General features: G+C 42.4%; 1 protein-coding gene across 1 annotated transcript in view; it reads left to right on the forward strand.

Annotated features, from left to right (window-relative positions):
• The first annotated feature begins 4,175 nt into the window (after positions 1 to 4,175).
• Positions 4,176 to 21,755, forward strand: part of Dcaf10 (DDB1 and CUL4 associated factor 10) — a 49,442-nt gene continuing 31,862 nt past the window's right edge. The window contains exons 1-2 of the mRNA XM_045142113.1: positions 4,176 to 4,708; positions 14,301 to 14,414. Of these exons, the coding sequence (XP_044998048.1) occupies positions 4,176 to 4,708; positions 14,301 to 14,414 (647 nt within the window). The remainder of the gene's footprint in view (positions 4,709 to 14,300; positions 14,415 to 21,755) is intronic.

A 21,755-nucleotide genomic window follows, 5' to 3' on the forward strand; every position in this document is an offset into this window, starting at 1 on the left:
AGGTCTGTATAAATTGGAGAAAGTCTGATCTCCCTGCTCGAGAAAAAGCAATGCTGGAATTTGCACTTGCTGTTACCCAAGTTGAAGAGATAACAGATGACCATTTCACAAAGCTTCAAGTACATGGTTTCAGTCGAGAAGATGCCTGGGACATAGCCACCATTGCAGCTTTTTATGCCATGGCCAATCGCCTTGCACATTTTATCAGTATCGTTCCCAACAGAGAATTCTATACGGTGGGCAGAACCAGCAGTGATAACAACAAGAAGAATGAACTTGATGCTCCTCAGGCATAAAGGCCTAACAGGAAAGGCCCATGTTTATCATGTCATTTATGTTTCCTTTTGAGAGAGTTTAGCTTTTTTTTTTTTAAATCTAGTTATTGGATAGAGAAAAAAGTAAGTAAATCTGTTCCCTGCCTGTTTGATGAGATAAATCATAAATGTAGGTCTCTAGGGACATGTGACACTTGACAATGAGGTATACATTTCAGAAAACTTGCTAATTATTTACTTGCATGTAATCTGAAAGTACTATCTTGGAAGTCAGATGTGGTGGTTTACGCCTTTAATCCCAGCACTTGGGAGGTAGAGGCAGGAGGATCGCTGTTTGAGACCACCCTGAGACTACATAGTGAATGACAGGTCAGCCTGGGCTGGAGCAAGACCCTACCTCAAAAATAAATAAAGAAATGAAATGAAAGTACCACCTTGGAAAGGAATTTGAAGATGCTTTAAATTCAGGAATATCTTACCTGTGGCCCATAGGCTTCATGCATCCCAAGGTGGTTATAAATGTATCCTATATATGTGCAAATGGCAAGATGATGTCTTAGTGTCAAAAGGTTGAACATCCCTGCTTAGGTATTTCTGGTGAATGGATTGAATTTCAGCTATTAAACTTAAAAATACTCTAGCTTTTAGCTGGGCATGGTGGTGCACACCTTTAATCCCAGCACTTGGGAGGCAGAGGTAGGAGGATTACCATGAGTTCATGGCACCCTGAGAATACAGAGTGAATTGCAGGTCAGCGTGGGCGAGAGTGAAATTCTACTTCAAAACAAAACAAAAACAAAAAAAAATTTCCAAAGAACGGTCTTATACAAACTGGTAATACACTAATTTGAAACAAATTCTTTAGTGACAAGGTTGTATTTAAAGGCTCCCAACAGGGCTGCAGATTGCTCAGTGGTTAAGTTTGCCTCCTGCACCAGCATGAGGACATGAGGTAGTCTGAAACCACCTGAGTTTGAATTGCTGTAACCCATATTAAACAGCTAGGTGTGGCCAAGAACACTTGTAACTCTAGTTCTGTAAGGGGCAGAGACCTGGGAACCACTCAAGCTTTTGGGGAGGAAAAAAAATGGCAAGCTCTGGGACCAGTAAGAAACTCCAGCTCGGGCTGGAGAGATGGCCTAGCAGTTCAGCGCTTGCCTATGAAGCCTAAGGACCCCAGTTCGAGGCTCGGTTCCCCAGGCCCCACGTTAGCCAGATGCACAAGGGGGCGCACGCGTCTGGAGTTCGTTTGCAGAGGCTGGAAGCCCTGGCACACCCATTCTCTCTCTCTTCCTTTATCAGTCTTTCTCTCTGTGTCTGTCGCTCTCAAATAAATTTAAAAAAAAATTGTTAAAAAAAAAAAAAAAGAAACTCCAGCTCAAATGAAATAGGTGGAAGAGCAATGGAGCTGAACACCTGACTTTCTGCTTTGGTTACTGCAGACGAATATGGGGCACCATAAGGGCAAATACATGTGTGCACACCACATTACATACACAGAAGCAAAAATAAGTAAAAATTTAAAAAGTGAAAGTTCTCAGGCTGGAGAGCTGGCTTAGCAGTTAAGGTGTTTTGCCTGCAAAGCCAAAGGACCTCAGTTCAATTCCCCAGGACTCATGTAAGCCACATGCACAAGGGGGGCACATGTGTCTGGATTTCATATGCAGTGGCTGGCACGCCCATTCTCTTTTTCCCTCTCTGTCTCTCTCTCAAAGTTTGAAGAAAATTTTTTAAAAAGTTCCCAGAAGGGGGAGTGTCTGGAGAGATGGATCACTGGGTAAGAGTACTTCCTGCACTCTTGGGGAACTTGAGACCCCCCCTTGAGTTAGTTTCTACCCATGTAAACAGCTAGTTGTGGCCAGGCACATCTGTAAAGCCTAGTCTTGTGGGGAGCAGAGTTCAACTCCCATCTCAAGGAAGAAAAAAAAAAAAATAAGCGAGTTGTGGTGGCGCACACCTTTAATCCCAGCACTTGGAGGCCAAGGTAAGAGGATAGCCATGAGTTTGAGGCCAGCCTGAGACTACATAGTGAATTCCAGGTCAGCCTAGGCTAGAGTGAAACCCTACCTCAAAAAACCAAAAAATAAAATACACACACACACGTATATGTATATATGAATGAATGATGGAAGGGGGATACCCAGTGTTCTCTGGTCTCTGCATGGATGCACATAGGGTGCTTTGTATCTGTACATAGGCATGCATATGCCACACATACCTCACAAATTCCACATAAGCAAACACACAAATGACGGGGTCAGTAGGAGTAAGCACAGTTAAAGTTTAATTCTAGCTTCAGTAGCTTGTCAATACGTGATTTATTTTTTTTACTGGTACAGAATTTTAGTTTTAGGTAATGTTTTATTAAGGTGTTAGTAAATATTATTTGGAATGAGTACTCACTTTTTCGTTGTTTTTAAGGTATGGTCTTACTGTAGCCCCAGACTGGCCTCAAACTCACAGCCTTCTATCTATCTGCCTTCCAAGTGCTAGGATTACAGGCGTGCACCACCACATGCAGATAGTACTAACTTTTTTTTTTTTTAAGTTTGTTGAGGTAGGGTCTCGCTCTAGCCCAGGCTGACTTGAAGTTCACTGTGTAGTTCCAGAGTAGTCTCAAATTCATGGCTCTGCCTCCCAAGTGCTGGGATTAAAGGCATGTGCCACCGCACGGCAAATAGTACTGACTTTTTGTTTTTGTTTTTGGAGGCAGGGTCTCACTATGGCCCAGGCTGACCTGAAATTCGCTTTTTAAAAAGTATTCCTAAACATACTTTGTTTATTTGAGAGAAGAGGCATAGAGAGAGGGAGAGAGAATGGGCGCACCAGGGCCTCCAGCCACTGCAAATGAATTCCAAATGCATCTGGCTTATGTGGATCCTGGAGAATTGAACCGGGATCCTTTGGCTTTGCAGGCAAATGCCATCTCTCCAGCCTGTAAAAAGTATTTTTAGTATGCCTTTAATCCCAGCACTTGGGAGGCAGAGGTAGGAGGATTGCCGTGAGTTCAAGGCCACCCTGTGACTACAAAGTTTAGTGAATTCCAGGCCAGCCTGAGCTAGAGTGAGACCCTGCCTCAAAAAACCAAAAATAAGTAAAATTAAAAAAAAGAAATCCCTAGTCCTTGTTAACCCTTTTCTAAAATAAGTTCATTGTATTCAGCCTCAGCAACAGAGGTAAAGGTCTCCTGTCATTACTTCCATGTCCTCCCTCACAGATACGATGTACCAGGGGTAGTGGGCTCTTGTGAGGTTGACTACGTTCAGATCTCAAGCTCCCCTCAGTTAATCCTGGCTGCATACGTGTTCTATCCTTAAAGGAAGAAGGCTCTGGCCTTGATTGCCCTACCGAGTGGTGGCTGCAAGTTGGGCAGGCGCTTAGAGCACCAAAAAGTTCTTTATTCTAGTCTTTGTACAGACCAGGGCTTTTTAGTTGCAAACGTTCTTAACCTGAATCCTTAGACTTCTGAGTAGGCAGCATGCCTTGCGAGTTACCCTGTGTGACCTATATATAATACAGTAATGCCCTCCCTTTAATTAATCTCAGTGTAAGTGGGGTGGGTCAACAGTTCATAATCCTATACATCCTCACCGGACTGATCCAACAGCCACTGATCACTGACAGCTGCAGACCTCTAGGGCATGAGATGTCCATCCCGGCCCTAGACATCCTCAGTTGCTCACAACGACAGTTAGGCGCTGCTGACCTTGGTGCTGTGGAGCCCGCAACTCGGCGGTGTCCCTGCTTTCCTGGTCCCCCGCGGAGCGCAGCCTAGCGGAGAGGCGGGTTTCCTAGCCGGTGGGTTTAGGACGCCGCACCCGGAAGTGGCGGCTGGAGCGGGTGCGCTGAGGTATCGGGCGGCGGGACAGCGACCTGGAGCGGGGGGCGGGGGCGTTGGCCATGTTTCCCTTCGGGCCCCACAGTCCCAGCGGGGACGGGACGGCCGGGGCTGAGGAGCCGGCGCCAGCTCCCAGGCCGCTCTCCCCAGCTCCCTCGCCGGTGCCTCCACAGCACGGAGCCGACGCGGCCCCTCTGTCGCCGGCCGCCTGGAGCCCCCGCCGCCCCGGCACCCCTGTGCTGTCCCCGGCCGCGCGCCCCGGAGAGCTCGCGTCCCCCGGAGCGCTGGAGTTGTCGGCCGCCCGCGCCCTGGGAGAGCTGTCACCGCCCTCGCCGCCGCGCCGGCGGCCGGGGCCCGACTGCAAGGCGGAGAGCTGGGGTCGGCAGGGCCTCGGCGCGGGCCTGGGCGGCCCCGGAGCCAGACTGTTCGGGTGGCTGAGAGAGCGCAGCCTGGGCCGAGGGCTGTTTGTGGACCCGGCGCGGGACAATTTCCGAACGATGACCAACCTGTACGGTTCCATCCACCCGGCGGACTCGGTGTACCTCAGCACCCGCACCCACGGCGCAGTCTTCAACCTCGAGTACTCGCCGGACGGGTAAGCGCGGCCCCGGGGAGGGCGGGACCCGCCTCCGCTGGCTCGGGTGTGGACCGCCGCCCCCTGCTCGGCTCGGCTCGGGGACCTCCTAGCTCGGGAGTGCGCTGGCGCCGCCGAGCCCCCAGCCTGGTGTTTTGAGGTGGGCAGGTTCAGTTGGCATCCCTTTTGGGCTCGAAGCCCTGTGAAAGAGAAACCCCCGAAGCCATCACTGCAGGTCTGACAGCCCGCCCAGAACTAGGGCTTGGGGTCCGCAATAGGTGCTCAGTAAATGCCCTTTTAAATGAATGCCTATTCTTTCTCTCTAATTATCCTAGGTTGGCTCTTTGATCTAAGCTTGTGTCAGGTGTAGATTGCTTGCAGGACGTTTGTGCTTTGTGACACAACCTATCGTGAAGAGAGACTAGTCAAAGTTCTAGAAAGATACTAAGACACTGCAGAGGGGTGTTTCTCAGTCTTTGGGCCATGTGTGAGGTTCTCAAGCTAGACTACATACTTGTGTTAAAGGGTATCTTGTCTTTTATGTAGCTTCTTAGGTAACGTTTGCTCCTGGTTTACTTCTGGTTAAGGGGAATTTTCAAAACAATATTCTGTGTATATTTAATTCTATCCTGTGAGAACACAAGTTCAATAACAATGAACTGGAAAAAAATTGGAGGCTGAAGAGATGGCTCAGCAGTTAAGGCACTTGCCTGCCAAGCCTAAGGACCCAGGTTCGATTCCCCAATACTCATGTAAAGCCAGATACACAAAGTGGAGCATGCATCGAGTTTGTTTGCAGTGGCCAGAGGCCCTGGTGCATCCATTCTGCCTCTTTCCCTCTCAAATCAATAAATATTTTCAAAAAGCAGGAAAAAATTGCACTTAGTTGTTCTACCATGAGATGATATCTATCACTTTTAACACATCAAGCCTCTGTGCTACTAGTGTTTCCTTGGCTGTGCATCCATTCAGTCCCTCACTCAGCAATGTTCCTTGAGTACTTGGTAAATCGTAAATGTAGGAATAATAGCAGTGAATAAAGCTAGCTAATAACATTCCTTTCAATGAACCTGGGACCTATCAGTTCAACTAGATATGGAAAGTCATATTAATGCATAATGTAGTTACAAGTAGAAATAAAGATTTGAAGCCTGTTAGAGTAGAATGTTTAAAATTTCCCTGTGGAAGTGACACTTAGACCAAAATCAAAAACATTCATAGCTTGGTGGCACAAGCCTTTAATCCCAGCACTCTGGTGGCAGAGGTAGGAGTATCACTGTGAGTTCAAGGCCAGCCTGGGCTAGAGTGAAACCCTACCTTGGGGAAAAAAAAAACAACAACAAAACTTCATAGGTGATGAATAGTGAATTAAGATAGCCTTTGAGCCAGGTGTGGTGGCTTATGCCTTTAATCCCATCACTTGGGAGGTACAGGTAGGAGGATTGCCATGAGTTCAAGGCCACCCTGAGACTACATAGTGAATTCTGGGTCAGCCTGGGTTAGGGTGAGACCCTACCTTGAAAATAAAACAAACAAACAAAAAAAGATAGCCTTTGAGAGGCAATAGGAATATTTCCTACAAAAACTATATGTCAAATGACTAATGGCAGGAGAAATACGTTAAAGAAGGTGAGAAATGAAGGGAATTTTTTTAGTGAAGAAAGACCTAAATATGCTGAGAAAAGAACAAAGGAACATAGTCAAGCATCAAGCACTGTTATGAGCAAGTAAGGCCTGTTCCATTTCATTGATGAAAATACTTCTTCCTAATTACACCTGGTGCTAGGATATCTGTGGCTTCTTTTTTTTTTTTTTTTTTTGGTTTTTCAAGGTAGGGTCTCACTCTGATCCAGGCTGACCTGGAATTAACTCTGTCATCTCAGGGTGGCCCTGAACTCATGGCAATCCTCCTACCTCTGCCTCCCGAGTGCTGGGATTAAAGGCATGCACCACCACGTCCGGCTATCAGTGGCTTCTTATAGCAGTTGACTGGAGCTTTTAGCAATGGATACATACCCAAGTAAGGGGAAAACTGATGAGAAGAGAAACTTTAACCGATGTTTTACTGCAGTCTCTCTGTATCCTTGAAGCTCCTCCTCTCCCCCAAACATTGATTCTGTGTCTCTATATCTTGGTCCCCCTTTTACTATACTCATACTTTCAGGACTTTAAGTATCTATGTTAATTTTTTGGAAGTCTAACTTAAATTTTTTTTTTTAAATATTGATTGATTGATTTGAGAAAGAGAGAGAGAGAGAGAGGTAGAGATAGAGACAGAGAGTATGGGCCTGACAGGGCCTCCAGCCATTGTAAACAAACATGAGATGTATGTGCCAACTTGTGCATCTGGCTTACCTGGGTACTGTGGAATCAAACCCAGGTCCTTAGGCTTTGCAAGCAAGTGCCCTAACTGCTGACCCATTTCTTCAGCCCAAAATGAGCTATTTTTGTTTCTTTTTTGGCTTTTCAAGGTAGGGTTTTGCTCTAGCCTGGGTTGACCAATTCCAATTCACTATGTAGTCTCAGGGTGGCCTTGAACTCATGGTAATCCTCCTACCTCTGCCTGCCTCCCAAGTGCTAAAGGTGTGTACTTAGTCCCCACCACACCTGGCTTCAAAATGTTTTTTTTTAAATATTTTATTTATTTGGGAGGGGGAGGGAGAGGGGCAGATAGAGAAAGTGAGCACCATGGTCTCTAGCCACTGCAGATAAGCTCCAGATGCATGTGCCAGTTTGTGCATCTGGCTTATGTGGGTACTGGGGAATCAAACTTGGGTCCTTGGGCTTCACAGGCAAGCACCTTAACTGCTAAGCCATCTCTCCAGCCTCATAAGTACAATTTTAAGTAGAACATGGTGAGGGTAGAATTAATTATGAAACATTAATTCAAGTTGCCAGGTTGTTAGAATTAAGGGTATACTACACATAGGTTTTTGTTTTTGTTTTTTGAGGTAGGGTCTCACTCTAGCTCAGGCTGACCTGGAATTCATTATGTAGTCTCAGGGTGGCCTTGAACTCATGGCAGTCCTATCTCTGCCTCCCAAGTGCTGGGATTAAAGGTGTGTGCCACCATGCCCAGCTCACATAGGTTTTTTTGTTTGTATGTTTTTTTGAGGTAGGGCTGACCTGGAATTCACTCTGTAATTCCAGGCTGGCTTTGAACTCACAGTGGTCCTCTTACCTTCTACCTTCTATTGGGATTAAAGGTGTGTGCCAATACGTATGGCCACTTGGGGTGTTTTTAAATATTTAAGTTTATTTATTTGCAGAGAGAAAGAAGCACACCAGAACCTCTTGCTGCTTCAAATGAACTCCAGACACATATGCCACTTTGTGCATTTGGCTTTATATAGATACTGGGGAATTGAACCCCGTCCTGCAGGGTTTTTTTTATTTTTATTTTTTTTTGAGGTAGGTCTCCCTCTAGCCCTGGCTGACCTAGCATTCCCTCTGTAGTCCCAGGCTGGCCTCCAGTTTATTGCATCCCTCCTACCTCAGCATCCCGAGTGCTAGGACTAAAGGTGTGTGCCACTGTGCTCAGCTTGCACCCTAAATTGTTTTTTAAATTCAAGTTAAATTCAAGTTACAGTTAAGTGAACCTTGAAAAACCAAGGGAAAAAAAGAGATATTACATGAACCATGTAGACTTTATATCAAGTCTTACCTCTTTAATGTAATTTTCTCTAATAGTTTTTCTGACCTAATTGTCTTTTTTTTTTTTTTTAGGTAGGATTTTGCTCTAGCTCAGACTGACCTGGGATTCACTATGTAGTCTCAGGGTGGGCTTGAACTCATGGCGATCCTCCTACCTCTGCCTCTGAGTGCTGGGATTAAAGGCATGCTCCACCATGCCTGGCTTTTTTTTTTTTTTTTTTTTTTTTTGATGTAGTGTCTTACTCTGGCCTAGGTTGACCTGGAATTCACTATGTAGTCTTAGGATGGCCTCAAACTCACCATGATTCTCCTACCTCTGCCTCCTGAATGCTGGGATTAAAGGCAGGCACCACCATGCCCAGCTGTTTTTTTGTTGTTTGTTTTAAAAAAATTTTTTTTTTAGTTTTATTTATTTAGATGAGAGAGAGAAAAAAAGAGGCAGAGAGGAGAGAGAGAATGGGCATGCCAGGGCCTCCAGCCACGGTAAACAGACTTCTGAAGCATGTGCCACCTTGTACATCTGGCTTACATGGGTCCTCGGGAATCTAACCAAGGGCCTTTGACTTTGCAGGCAAACGCCTTAACCGCTAAGCCATCCCTCTAGCCCCTGCTTTTTTTTTTTTTTAATACTTATTTATTTGTGAGAGAATGAGAAAGAGGCAGATAAATAAAGAGAGAGAGAGAATGGGCATGCCAGGGCCTCTAGCCACTGCAAACACAGTCCAGACACATGTGTTGCCTTGTGCATCTGGTTTATGTGAGTACTAGGGAATTGAACTCAGGTCCTTAGGCTTTGCAGGCAAGCACCTTAACTGCTAAGCCATCTCTGCAGCCCAGTATTTTATTTTTTATTTCATTTATTTGTAAGCAGAGAGGGAGAGAGTTAGGGAATGGCTATATCCCAGGCTGGCCTCAAACTCACAGAGATCCTCAGGATACCTCGGCCTCCTGAGTGCGGGGATTAAAGGTGTGACCACCACATCTGGCTTTTTTTTTTTTTTTTTTAATTTTTATGAGAGAGGGAGAATTGGCCTCTAGCAACTGCGATCGAAATCTAGATGCGTGTGCCACCTCGTGTGCGTGAATCACCTTGTGCATCTGGCTTACTTGAGTTTTGGGGAATTGAACCTGTGTCCTTAGACTTTGCAGGCAAGGACCTTAATTGCTAAGCCTCTGCCCAGCTTAAAAATTTTTTTTAAATTTAATTTTGAGGCAGAGAGAATGGGTTCGCCAGGACCTTCAGCCTATTGCAAACTCCAGATGCATGCACCCTCTTGTGGTATATGCAACATTGCATGCTTACATTACTGTGCATCTGGCTACATGGGACCTGGAGATTCAGTTCTTAGGCTTTGCAGGCAAGCACCTTAACCACTAAGCCATCTCTCTCCAGCAGCTCTGTTTTGTTTTGTTTTTTTTTTTTTTGAGAGAGAGAGAGAAAGAGAGAAAGGCAGAGAGCGAGAGAGAGAATGGGTGCACCAGGGCTTCCAGCCACTGCAAACGAACTCCAGACATGAGCGCCCCCTTGTGCATCTGGTTAATGTAGGTCCTGGGGACTCGAGCCTTGAACTGGGGTCCTTAGGCTTCACAGGCAAGCGTTTAACCACTAAGCCATCTTTCCAGCCTGGTTTTGGGTTTTTGAGACAGGGTCTCATTATGTAGCCCAGGCTGACACGAAATTTGCAGCAATCCTGCCTCTGCCTCCTGTATGTTAGGCTGACAGGCATGTGCCACCACACCTAACAAATGTACACATATTTAATCTAAGTATTTAATTCCAGTTTAAATGCAGTTTCCGTGAAGAACATACCAACTCAGTCTCAATCCTTGGAAATTGTATGAGATTTCCAAATTTCCTACACTGAAATTTGGGAAACATATCTAAACTCCAAGAAAATTGTTCAGTTATTAAACCTTGAAACCCAGCTATCTCAAAAGATGGTTTATGGGGATGGGGTGATGGCTCAACAGGTAAAAGCATTTGCCACACAAACATGAGGACCTGAGCTCAATCCCTAGTACCCATGGAGAAAGCCAGGTATGGCCATATATGCCTATAACCCCAGTCCTGAGGAAGGCAGAGAAGGGTAGAGATAGGAAAATCACTGGGGCTTCTTGGTCAGCCATTTTGATTGAAAACAGCAGCTTCAGGTTAAATGAGAGACTCTGTTTCAAGGAAACAAAACAAAAGAATAATAGATGATGACACCTATGTTCTTTGGCCTCTGCCACATATGCCCACAGACCATGTGGTACTGCATACAAAAATGTGCATACAGTACACACAAACATAGACGGTTTATGCTGGGGTGGGGAAAATGGCTTAGTGATTAAAGGCACTTGCTTGCAAAGCCTGCCAGCCTAGGTTCAATTGCCCAGAACCCATGTAAGCTGGATGCAAAAAGTGGAATTGTCTAGTGTTCATTTACAGTGGCAAGAGGTCCTGCTGTGCCAATACACATATACATACATGCAAATAAGTAAATAAGATTTATAAAAATGGTTTATGCTGCACTATTTAAAGGGCAATTTCATGATTACTAAATACAGAAAAGATGGTCTGTAGAGTTGGCTTAGTGGTTAAGGCATTTGCCTGCAAAGCCAATGGACCAAGGTTTGATTCCCCAAGACCCATAAAAGCCAAATATACAAAGTGTGGCATGTATCTAGAGTTCATTTGTAGCAGTTAGAGGCCCTGGTATGCCCATTCTCTAGCTCTTCCTCTTTCCCTCTATCGCTTTCAAATAAATAAATTTTTAACAAAATTATAAATATGGAAAAGACTTTAGTTTTGTAGATGATTTTCCATCTTCTACTCTGTTTAAAAAGTTTGTTCTAAATAGAAAAGGGTTGTTTTGTTTGTTTAATTTTTTTGTTTTTTTTTTTGAGGTAGGATCTTCCTCTAGCCCAGGCTGACCTGGAATTCACTGTGTAGATTCAGGCTAGCCTCAAACTCACAATCCTCCTACCTCTACCTTCCAAATGCTGGAATTAAAGGTATGCGCCACCACGCCTGGTCTTTTTTTTTTTTTTCCTCTTTTAAAATAATTTCTTTTAAAATTTTATTTATTTGTTTTAGAGAGAGAAAGAAAGGCAAAGAGAGAGAGTGAGGAAGAGAATGGGTATACCAAGGCTTCTAGCCACTACAAACGAACTCCAGATGCATGTGTCCCCTTGTGCATCTGGCTTATGTGGGTCCTAGGGAATCAAGCCTGGGTCCTTAGGCTTTGCAGGCAAACACCTTAACCACTAAACCATCTCTTCATCTCTGTTGTTCTTTTTTGAGGTAGGGTCTCCCTCTAGCCTAGGCTGACCTGGAATTCACTTTGTAGTCTCAGAGTGGCCTCAAACTCACAGTGATCCTCATACCTGTTCCTCCCAAGTGCTGGGATAAGAAGCATGCACCACCACACCCAGCTAGAGTGAGACTCTTAAATAATTGTGGTGGGCTGGAGAGATGGCTTAGCGGTTAAGGCATTTGCCTGCAAAGCCAAAGGACCTCGGTTCGATTCCCCAGGACCCATGTAAGCCAGGTATTCAAGGTGGTACATGCATCGAGTTTGTTTGCAGTAGCTGGAGGCCCTGGCATGCCCAGTCTCTCTCTCTCCATCTTTCTCTCATAAATAAAAATAAAATATCAAAAAAAAATCACGGGCTGGAGAGATAGCTTAGTGGTTAAAGCACTTGCCTGCAAAGCCGAGACTCAGGTTCCATTCCCCAGTACCCACATAAGCCAGATGCACAAGGTGGTGCATGTGTCAGGAGTTTGTTTGCAGTTGCTGGAGGCCCTGGTGCACCCATTGTGTCTTCTCTCTCTCTCTCTCTCAAATAAATAAAATAAATCATGTTAAAAAAAATAATCAGCCAGGCCAGGTGTGGTGGCACATGCCTTTAACTCCAGCACTCAGGAGGCAGAGGTAGGAGGATTGTCATGAGTTCAAGGCCACCCTGAGACTACATAGTGAGCTCTAGGTCAGCTTGGACTAGTGTGAAACCCTACCTCGAAAAATCAAAAAAGTAAAAAAATCATGCCAGGTATGGTGATGCCTGCTTTTAATTCCAGTACTTGGAAGGCAGCGGTAGGAGGATTGCTATGAGTTCTAAGCCAGCCTGAGACTACATAGTGAATTTCAGGTCAGCCTGGGGTAGAGCAAGACCCTACATCGAAAAAAATTGTAGCCAGTCATGGTGGCTCATGCCTTTAATCCCAGCACCTGGGAGGCAGAGGTAGGAGAATTGCTATGAATTTGAGGCCAGCTGGAGACTACAGAGTGAGTGCCAGGTCAGCCTGGGCTAGAGTGAGACCCTACTTCGAAAAACAAAAACAAGTAGCAAAACAAAACAGAACAAAAAACAAGAAAGAAAAAAGAGAAAAATGTATGTGCATATGTGTGTGTTTTGGAGTTCTTTCTTACTCATATAAAGTTACTCCTTTGGCTTCTGAATAGTGCAGTAATTTCTTCTTAACTTATTGTTTTACTTTGTAAGGCTTCAGTTATCCATAGCCAATCACAATCCAAAAACATTAAATGAGAAATTACAGAAATAACTCATAAGTTTTAAATTTCCCACCAGTCTGCACAGTTAGATGAACTCTCTTGTCATCCTACTTTATCTCACCCAGGATATGAACTATCTCTTGGTTCAGTGTGTTAACACTGTATACACTTACCCACCAGCTAGTGATTTAGTAGCTACCATCTCAGATGGACTCATAGTTTCACAGTGCTGTGTTTAATCCTTAGTTTAGGTAATAATAACTGCAAAGCCCAAGAATACTGATGCTGGCAAATGGTGGGTGACAAGGATCAGACATAAAGTTCGGGCTGCAAGTGGTGCAGTGTGGACAGATTCTCCCATCCTATGCTGAGATGGGCTTTCTGAGGATGTTGTCATCCAGGATAGGATGAAGCTTCTGGTGATGCAGCTGCATTTGAGTCATCTATTGCACCTGTGAGTGACCCCTCACCCTGCTCTGTAAGTAACCCCAATAAACTCATTGGTTCACCAAAAAGAGAAAAAAAAAGTTCATGTCAAGACTTCTCTATTTCATAAAGAAAAAAATCATGTTGAGGTTACTAAGACCTGCAATATAGTAAGATACTTTGAGAGTAGCTACATTCATATAACTTATTAATAGTTATATTTTATTATAATTTTTGGAGTTTCAGAATTTTTTTAGGGTCTTACTTTAGCCCAGACTGACTTGGAACTTGTCCTGTAGCCCAGGCTCAGCCTTTGAGTGCTGGGATTAAAGATGTGCACCATCATGCCCTGCTCCACTGGGGGTTTTGGGATGTATCCCCCATAAATAAGGAAGAATGATTATTATGTACCATGACTGTTATGTAATTGTCATTCCCTCTTATTTGTGTACACGTATGTGTGTGTGTGTGCGTGTGCATGTGGGTGCATGTGGGCCTCTTGCTACTGCAAATAGACACCAGAGACTTGTGCAGCATTTTTATGTCTGGCTTACATGAATGGTTTGGGAACTGAATCTGGGTTAGCAGGCTTTGAAGGCAAGCATCTTTAGCACTGAGCCATCTTCCCAGTCCCTATGTTTAAAAGTTTGATAGATACTTTAGAGATGGTCTGCAATTGTAAGCTGTACCAGTTTATACTTTAATCATATGAGTGAGTACCATTTCTTAGTATTCTTGTTAATAGTGGATACCATAATCCTCTAAATATTTGCTACTAATGTAAAAACATGTGGGGGGGGGGCTGGAAGATGACTCTGACTAAAGGTGCTTGCTTGCAAAGCCTTCGTAGCCTGGGCTCAATTCCCAAGTCACCCATGAAAGCCTGATGTGAAAACATTGTGCAGGTGTCATCTGCAACTATCAGAGGCCCTTTTAAATTGGCAAGAAAGTTAATCTATAAGTTTGTAATTATAAATAAATGAACAAGAGAGTAATAGAAAACCTACCAATAGAAATATGTTACTTGCTTTCAGGTCAGTGCTGACAGTTGCTTGTGAACAGACTGAGGTTCTGCTTTTTGACCCTATATCTTCAAAGCACATCAAAACACTTTCTGAGGCTCATGAGGACTGTGTAAATAATATCAGGTGAGTATGATAATGAAAATGTGAACTTGATTAAAGTAACTCAAAGTATTTTGTTTTGAAAGTTAGTGAAAATTTGTCATTTAGCAGTGCTAAGTGATCTACATACATGAGTTATAATTCTTATGACTTGGAAAACTTAGTTTTGTTTATTTATTTATTTAGAGAGAACACGAGCAAGAGAGAGATACAGAGAGAGAGGGAGATAGAGCATTGGTAACACCAGGGCCTCAGCCACTGCAATCGAATGCCAGATGGAAAACTTAGTTTTTTAGTTGTAAGATATATTGTTCATGATTTTGGATTGTAATCTTTCTGAAATGTATTGTTTACTTCCATGTTTCTTTCATGTTTGTCTAATAAGGTCATATTAATAACCTGAGCCATGTATCTGACTAGTCTTTTTGCTTAACATCTCTCACTATGAACCATGCTCTAGACTATTGAGAGCGAAAACTACATGCATAAAATCTTTGTAACATTGTTGGAAGCTCCTTAGCTATTCAATGATGTGGGAAGTAAATTACATTTGAACAGTTTTATGGGTTAATATGCAATCATTAAAATGATGGTCATAGAAACTACATAGCAATGTCGACAAATGAAGTCATAATATAGGTTAAAATTATAAAGTTATACAAGTATGAAGAAAAACATTAAAAGAATGTTTTTAAATGCTGATAGTAGTTTAGTTAGAATAGGTAGATTACTGTTCTCTATTTTCTGAACTACATGAAATGAGATTTAGTTTTATAGTTATTATTTTTAAAATTTTTTATTTATTTTTATTTATTTGAGAGAGAGAGAGAAAGAAGCAGATAGAGAGAGAGAGAGAATGGGTGTGCCAGGGCTTCCAGCTACTGCAAACGAATGCCAGATGCGAGCAGCCTCTTGTGCATCTGGCTAATGTGGGAATCGAGCCTTGAACCGGGGTCCTTAGGCTTCAAAGGCAAGCGTTTAACCGCTAAGCCATCTTTCCAACCCATGTTTTATAGCTATTATTTTTAATATTCTAGAAAAAGACATGTGAATTAGTTCTAGTTAAGGAAACATTTTAATGTAACTCTTTTGCTCTGAACATAGACAATAGACTAAGTAGCACAAAATTTTAGCCAGATTCCGGAACAATATCGACACCTGTGGGTCAGAAGTAGGATACATACACAGAGCTTTAAACAGAGCTGAAACCACTGGCCTAACACTGACATCTAGTAGTTAGGGTCCTATCAGTTAGAAGGATTAAAAAATGCTAGTGATGTGGCTTGGAAGAAGGTTCAGTGATTAAAGGCACTTGTTTGCAAAGTCTGCCAGCCTAAGTTCAATTCTCCAGCCACCTATGTAAAATTGACACAAAAAGCATCTGGCATTCATTTGCAGCAGCAGGAGGACCCGGTGCGCCCATACATACATACATATATACTCGTTTATGTACACAAGTAAATTATTTTTTTTAAATGTTAAAGAATTTCCTATGAAATAAGAACCATAGCCAAAAACACTACATGAAACCAGGGAGTTAGTTGAAATAATCTGTCTCATTTTTAAAAGGCTGGAAAAAAAAAAAGCTATGTATTTTCCTACAGCCTCACAAGAACTAAATGGAGCCACTTGCTGAGTCATGTGTACTTGTGCCCCTTCTAATATTATCATGAATCTGGAAGCCTGAAATTTTGTTATAAAACCTGGTGATGGACTAGGGGCCCAGATGGTCAAATAGAGTCAACTCTAAAACAAATAGAAAAGGTTAAAAACTTTTCCTATTTAAGCCTATAACCAAAATTCCAAAATTATGAAGATATCTAATATTAATACAACATCAACCACCAGAGCAGGATTTTCTCTGATTGAAATTAATTTTATGGAGTGAGTAGTTCAACAAAGACTTTATTTTAAAAAATAAATTATTTATGTTTTTTTTGACTAGGTAATACATGCACGTGATACAAAATTCAAAGGTACAAAAGGGTAAACAGTGAAAAGTAAGTCTACTTCCACCTTGGTCACCTAGCCACCCAGTTTCCTCCCCAGAGGCAACCACTGTTACTAATTTCTTGCTATCCTTTCTGAGATAGTTTATGCATGTACACTCATATAAGTATATATCTATCATGTGTATGTATGTGTGTATACACACACACACACACACACACACACATATACATACATACATATTCTTTTATATAAATGGTAGCATTCTCTACATACTATTATATGCCTGGCCTTTTCCCACTGAGCATATTTAGAGATCATTCTGTATTAGTATCTATGGGATGATCTTATTCTTTTTAACAGCTGCATAGTATCCCATTGATTGCAAGAAACTGTAAAATACTTTTAGGATGCTTACATGAGTTAAGATACTTTCCAAGTATTAAAGAGAGCTGAAAGTTATACATTAAAAGAAGAAAAACAAGGATAATGTAGTAAAGAGCCATCCACAACATGTGGAACTTGAAAATGTTGATATATATAAACCTTTGTAGGAGCCAGATGTGCACGCCTTTAATCTCAGCACTTGGGAGGCAGAGGTAGGAGGATCGCTGTGAGTTCAAGGCCACCCTGAGACTACATAGTGAACTCCTTGGTGGGAGTAGTAGGAGTGGCAACAAAAAACAAAAAAAGCCTTTGTATGGCTGTAGAGATGGCTTAGCAGTTAAGGTGCTTGCCTGTAAAGCCAAGTGACCCAGGTTTGATTTCCCCAGGCCCCACATAAGCCAGATGTACATGATGGTGCACGTGTCTGGAGTTCTTTTGCAATGGCTGGAGGCCCTGGTGTGGCCTTTCTTCTCTTTCTGCCTCTTTCTTTCTCTCTCTTTTTCTGTCAAATAAAATAAAATGAAAATATTTAAAAACCTCTGTAAAGGGAGAAATCTGGGCTATAGCTCAGTGATAGAACACTTGCCTAGCATGTATAAGGCCTGGGTTTGATTCCCCAGTATTGCTGGGGAAAACAAAAAGGTCTGGAGCTAGAAGGAACATGTTTTAATTTAAGGGCTGAGAATGTACCTCACAAGGGAGCATGTGGTTAGCGTGTGTGAATCACTGGATTCAGTCTCTAGTGCCAAAATTAAAAGAAAACCTTGGGGTTGGGGATGCAGTTTAGTTGGTAGAATATGTATGAGGCCCTGAGTTTGATCCCCAGCACTGCATAAAATAGCTATAGTGGTTCTCGCTAATTCCAGCACTTGGGTAGAGCAGGAGGACCAGGAACTGAAAGTCATCCACAGCTACATAGTAAGTTTGATGCCCTTCTGGACTATACAAAATCCTCTCTCAAAGAAAAAAAAAAAAATTGCCAGGCATGTTGGCATGTTCCTCTAATCCCAGCACTCGGGAGAAAGAGTTGGAGGATTATTGTGAGTTTGAGGACAGCATGTAAGACCCTGCCTTGAAAAACACAAAACAAATTTTTTTTTTTTTTTCGAGGTAGGGCCTCACTCTGGTCCAGGCTGACCTGAAATTAACTATGTAGTCCCAGGGTGGCCTCGAACTCTCGGTGATCCTCCTACCTCTGCCTCCCAAGTGCTGGGATTAAAGGCATAAGCCACCACACCTGGCTAACAATTGTTTTTTAAAGTGAAATAAAAAACTTAATTGAGACAAACCACCTTTTAGCCATTGATGTGTGAATTGGAAATTAAAAAATAATAATAAAATGTTCTCCCAGGACACACAAAAAATTTTAGAATGTGAGTAGTTAAAAGACAGGATTAACTGAGAGACTCTGGTATATATAAAGAATTGCAAAACACTAGGCATGATGGTACACACTGTATAGTCCCAGCTGTTAGGAGGCAGAAGATTTCAATTTTGAGGCCAGCCTGGGCTACAAGAGAGACCCTGCCAATAAATAATAAATAATCACAAACAATAAATCAGTTACAAAGAAAGAAAATACAGAAATTAATGGGGAATTAATTTTATAATAGCTCAGAATATTTAGCAATGAAGAAGAGCCAGTTAACTTTGAAGTGCCCAGTGTTTTAAAGGTAAATCCACATAGAGACAGTTTGTGGTAAAATTTTAGTACCTAAGATGAAGCTAAATCCTTAAAAGCCAGATAACATATACAAAGGTACAATAAATTCACAGAGGATTTCTTCTCAGTAGTAATTGATACCAGGAGAAGATGGAATCATATTACTATGATAGGAAAGCAAGGTAATGTTCAATACCACATTATGGGAAGAATCTCAAACCAGAGTGAGTATTTTAATTAGGCAGAATGTTCAAATATAACTACTAATGGCACAGAAATATAATTTAGAGGTCTTAGGAGGGGTATACTTCAAACAAAAATAAAACTAAAACTCTAAGCTAGGTGAAGTGACACAGGCATGTAGTCCCAATTAAGGAGGCTTAAGTGAAAAGGCCACTTAAGGTCCAGGATTCTAGGGAACATAATAGGTCCTTATCTACAAACTAATAAAAGGGTTCTAGGGATGTAATTGAGTGGTACAGTGCTTGCCTAGCATATAGCATGTGCAAGGCTCTGTATTCAATCCCCAGCCCTGCAAAAAAATGAAAGAACAAAATTCAGCCTCTGGTTTAACACTGTCCAATAGAAATGTAATGCCAGCCTCAAGTGTAATTATAACTATGCAGTAAGCACATTACAAAAGAAAAAGTCACAATTAATTTTTTTGTTTTTTTGATTTTTGAGGTAGGGTCTCACTCTAACCTAGGCTGACCTGGAATTCACTATGTAGTCTCAGGCTGGCCTTGAACTCACAGTGATCCTCCTACCTCTGCCTCCCGAGTGCTGGGATTAAAGGCATGCAAGAAATTAATTTTTTTCTTTTTTTGTTCATTTTTATTTATTTATTTGAGAGTGACAGAGAGAGAATGGGCACACCAGGGCTTCCGGCCACTGCAAATGAACTCCAGACGCGTGTGCCCCCTTGTGCATCTGGCTAACGTGGGTCCTGGGGAAAGCAAGCCTCAAACTGGGGTCCTTAGGCTTCACAGGCAAGCACTTAACCACCAAGCCATCTCTCCAGCCCCCCAAAATTCATTTTTTTAAGTTTATTTATTTGAGAGAGAGAGAGTGCACGAGAGGGAAAGGGCGTGCCAGGGCTTCCAGCCACTGCAAATGAACTCTAGACATGTGCACCACCTTGTGCATCTGACTAACATGGGTCCTGGGGAATCAAACCTGGGTCCTTTGGCTTTGCAGGCAAATGCCTTAACCGCTAAGCCATCCCTTCAGCCCAAAGAATTAATAATTTTAATAGTGTGTTTTATTTAACCCTGTGTGTCCTAAATATTATCATTTAACATATTATCAGTGTAAAAACCTATTGATATTTTGCTTTCATTTTTTATGCTACATCTTCAGAATACAGTGTGTACTTTATACTTCGAACATATCTCAATTTGTAAAGGTTACATGTCACATGTTCAAAAGCCAGGTGAGGCTTATAGATACCAAAATGGACAATGTAGCTCTAATGATGGCAAATAGGATGAATATATGGAAACATTTTCTTCAGTGTGTGTGGGGGTATGATATGCTAAGGGACGTGTTCAGGAAGAAGATCGAAATATTAGACAACTTCAGTCAGATGCTCTTATTTATGTTTTTCTTGAGATATTTTGTAGCCCAGGCTGACAGCCTTCTGAGTGCTAGAATTACAAGCATGAACTGTCACACCAGCTACATTTCCTATTTTTTTTTGTTGTTGTTGTTGTTTTGGTTTTTTGAAGTAGGGTCTCACTCTAGCCCAGGCTGCCTTTGAACTCACAGTTATCCTCCTACCTCTGCCTCCTAAGTGCTGAGATTAAAGGCATGTACCACTCTGCTTACCCCCAAGTTTTCTTTTTAATACTTATTATTAATATTTATTTTGAGAAAGAAAGATAGAGAATGGGCATGTTGGGGCCTTCTCTTTCTCTCTCATTAAAAAAAAAAATGTTAGGGCTGGAGGGATGGCGTAACGGTTAAGGCGTTTGCCTGCAAAGCCAAAGAGCCCAGGTTCGATTCTCCAGGACCCACGTTAGCCCGATGCACAAGGGGGCGCACATGTCTGGAGTTGGTTTGCAGTGGCTGGTGGCCCTGGAGCACCCATTTTCTCTTTCTCTCTCTCTCTTTCCCTCTTTCTCTAGCAAATAAGTAAATAAATATAATATTTTAAAAAAAAAATAGTTTAAAGCTGAGCATGGTGGCTCATGTCTTTAATCCCAGCATGTGGGAGGCAGAGGTAGGAGGATTGTCATGAGTTCAAAGCCACCCTGAGATGACATAGTGAATTCCAGGTCAGCCTGGGCTAGAGTGGTGAGACCCTACCCCAAAAAACCAAAAAAAAAAAAAAAAAAAAAAAAGTTTTTAGTCCTAGCACTCAGAAGGTAGGGGTAGGAGGACTGCTGTGAGTTTAAGACCAGCCTTGGACTACAGTATGAATTCCAAGTCAGCCTGGGCTAGGGTGAGACACTACCTTGAAAACTAAAATAAAAAAAATAATTTATTTTGCTCGGTGTGGTGGCACACGCCTTTAATCCCAACACTTGGGAGACAGAGGTAGGATGAGTTTGAGACCAGCCTGGGTCTAACAGAGTGAGCTCCAGGTCAGCCTGAGCTAGAGTGAGACCCCACCTCAAAAAAACAAAATAAAAATAAAATTAGTCTATTTTAATATACAGTTGAATGGGTAGGAAAGAAGAATCTTTGTGCCAAAAAGGAAATGGAAGCAGGAATGCAAAGTAAACAGGTATTCAACTAGCTTTTACTTTGAAGCCTCTTCCAAGTACTGGAGATCTTGAGCTTCTCCTTTGTCAGGTGTAGTCCAGGGGACAGATTAGTAAATTCTGGAACCAGTACCATGTAAGGAATCTATTAGGAGGCTTCAAAAACTGGGACCCAAAGGAGCTTTCAGCATAAAGGTAAACTAGAAATACACCACTCTTCATCTAGACTGGCATTGGGTAAAGGAGTGTGTAAATGTAGCCTAATCACAAGCCAGCACGCTACATGTTTAGAGTCCACATTTACATTTCCACATGGTCCAAATCCACCAACCAATTTTCAGTTGGATCCAGGTTGGTAGAACTATCCAGGTACCTGTACAAAACCTGCAAGTCCTCTCTAGAGAAGTAAACTCAGTATCATAAAAAGTGTCTTTTCTCCCCGAATCAGTCTGTTCAGTGTACTTTTGATTAAAATACCATCAGCTTTTACATAAAAGTAAATTTCAGATGTTTTATTGAGCAACAGCTGAGATAGTTTTGGAGAACACTTGAAATGATGGCAATAATAACCCTTCTAGATGTGAAATGTAGTCTCAAAATAGCAATATATTTAGTGACAATGGAATGGAATTGAGTTCCTAGAAAAAGACCTGTGGAAAT

This window comes from Jaculus jaculus, chromosome 1 (assembly GCF_020740685.1).
Source record: "Jaculus jaculus isolate mJacJac1 chromosome 1, mJacJac1.mat.Y.cur, whole genome shotgun sequence".
NCBI lineage: Eukaryota > Metazoa > Chordata > Mammalia > Rodentia > Dipodidae > Jaculus > Jaculus jaculus.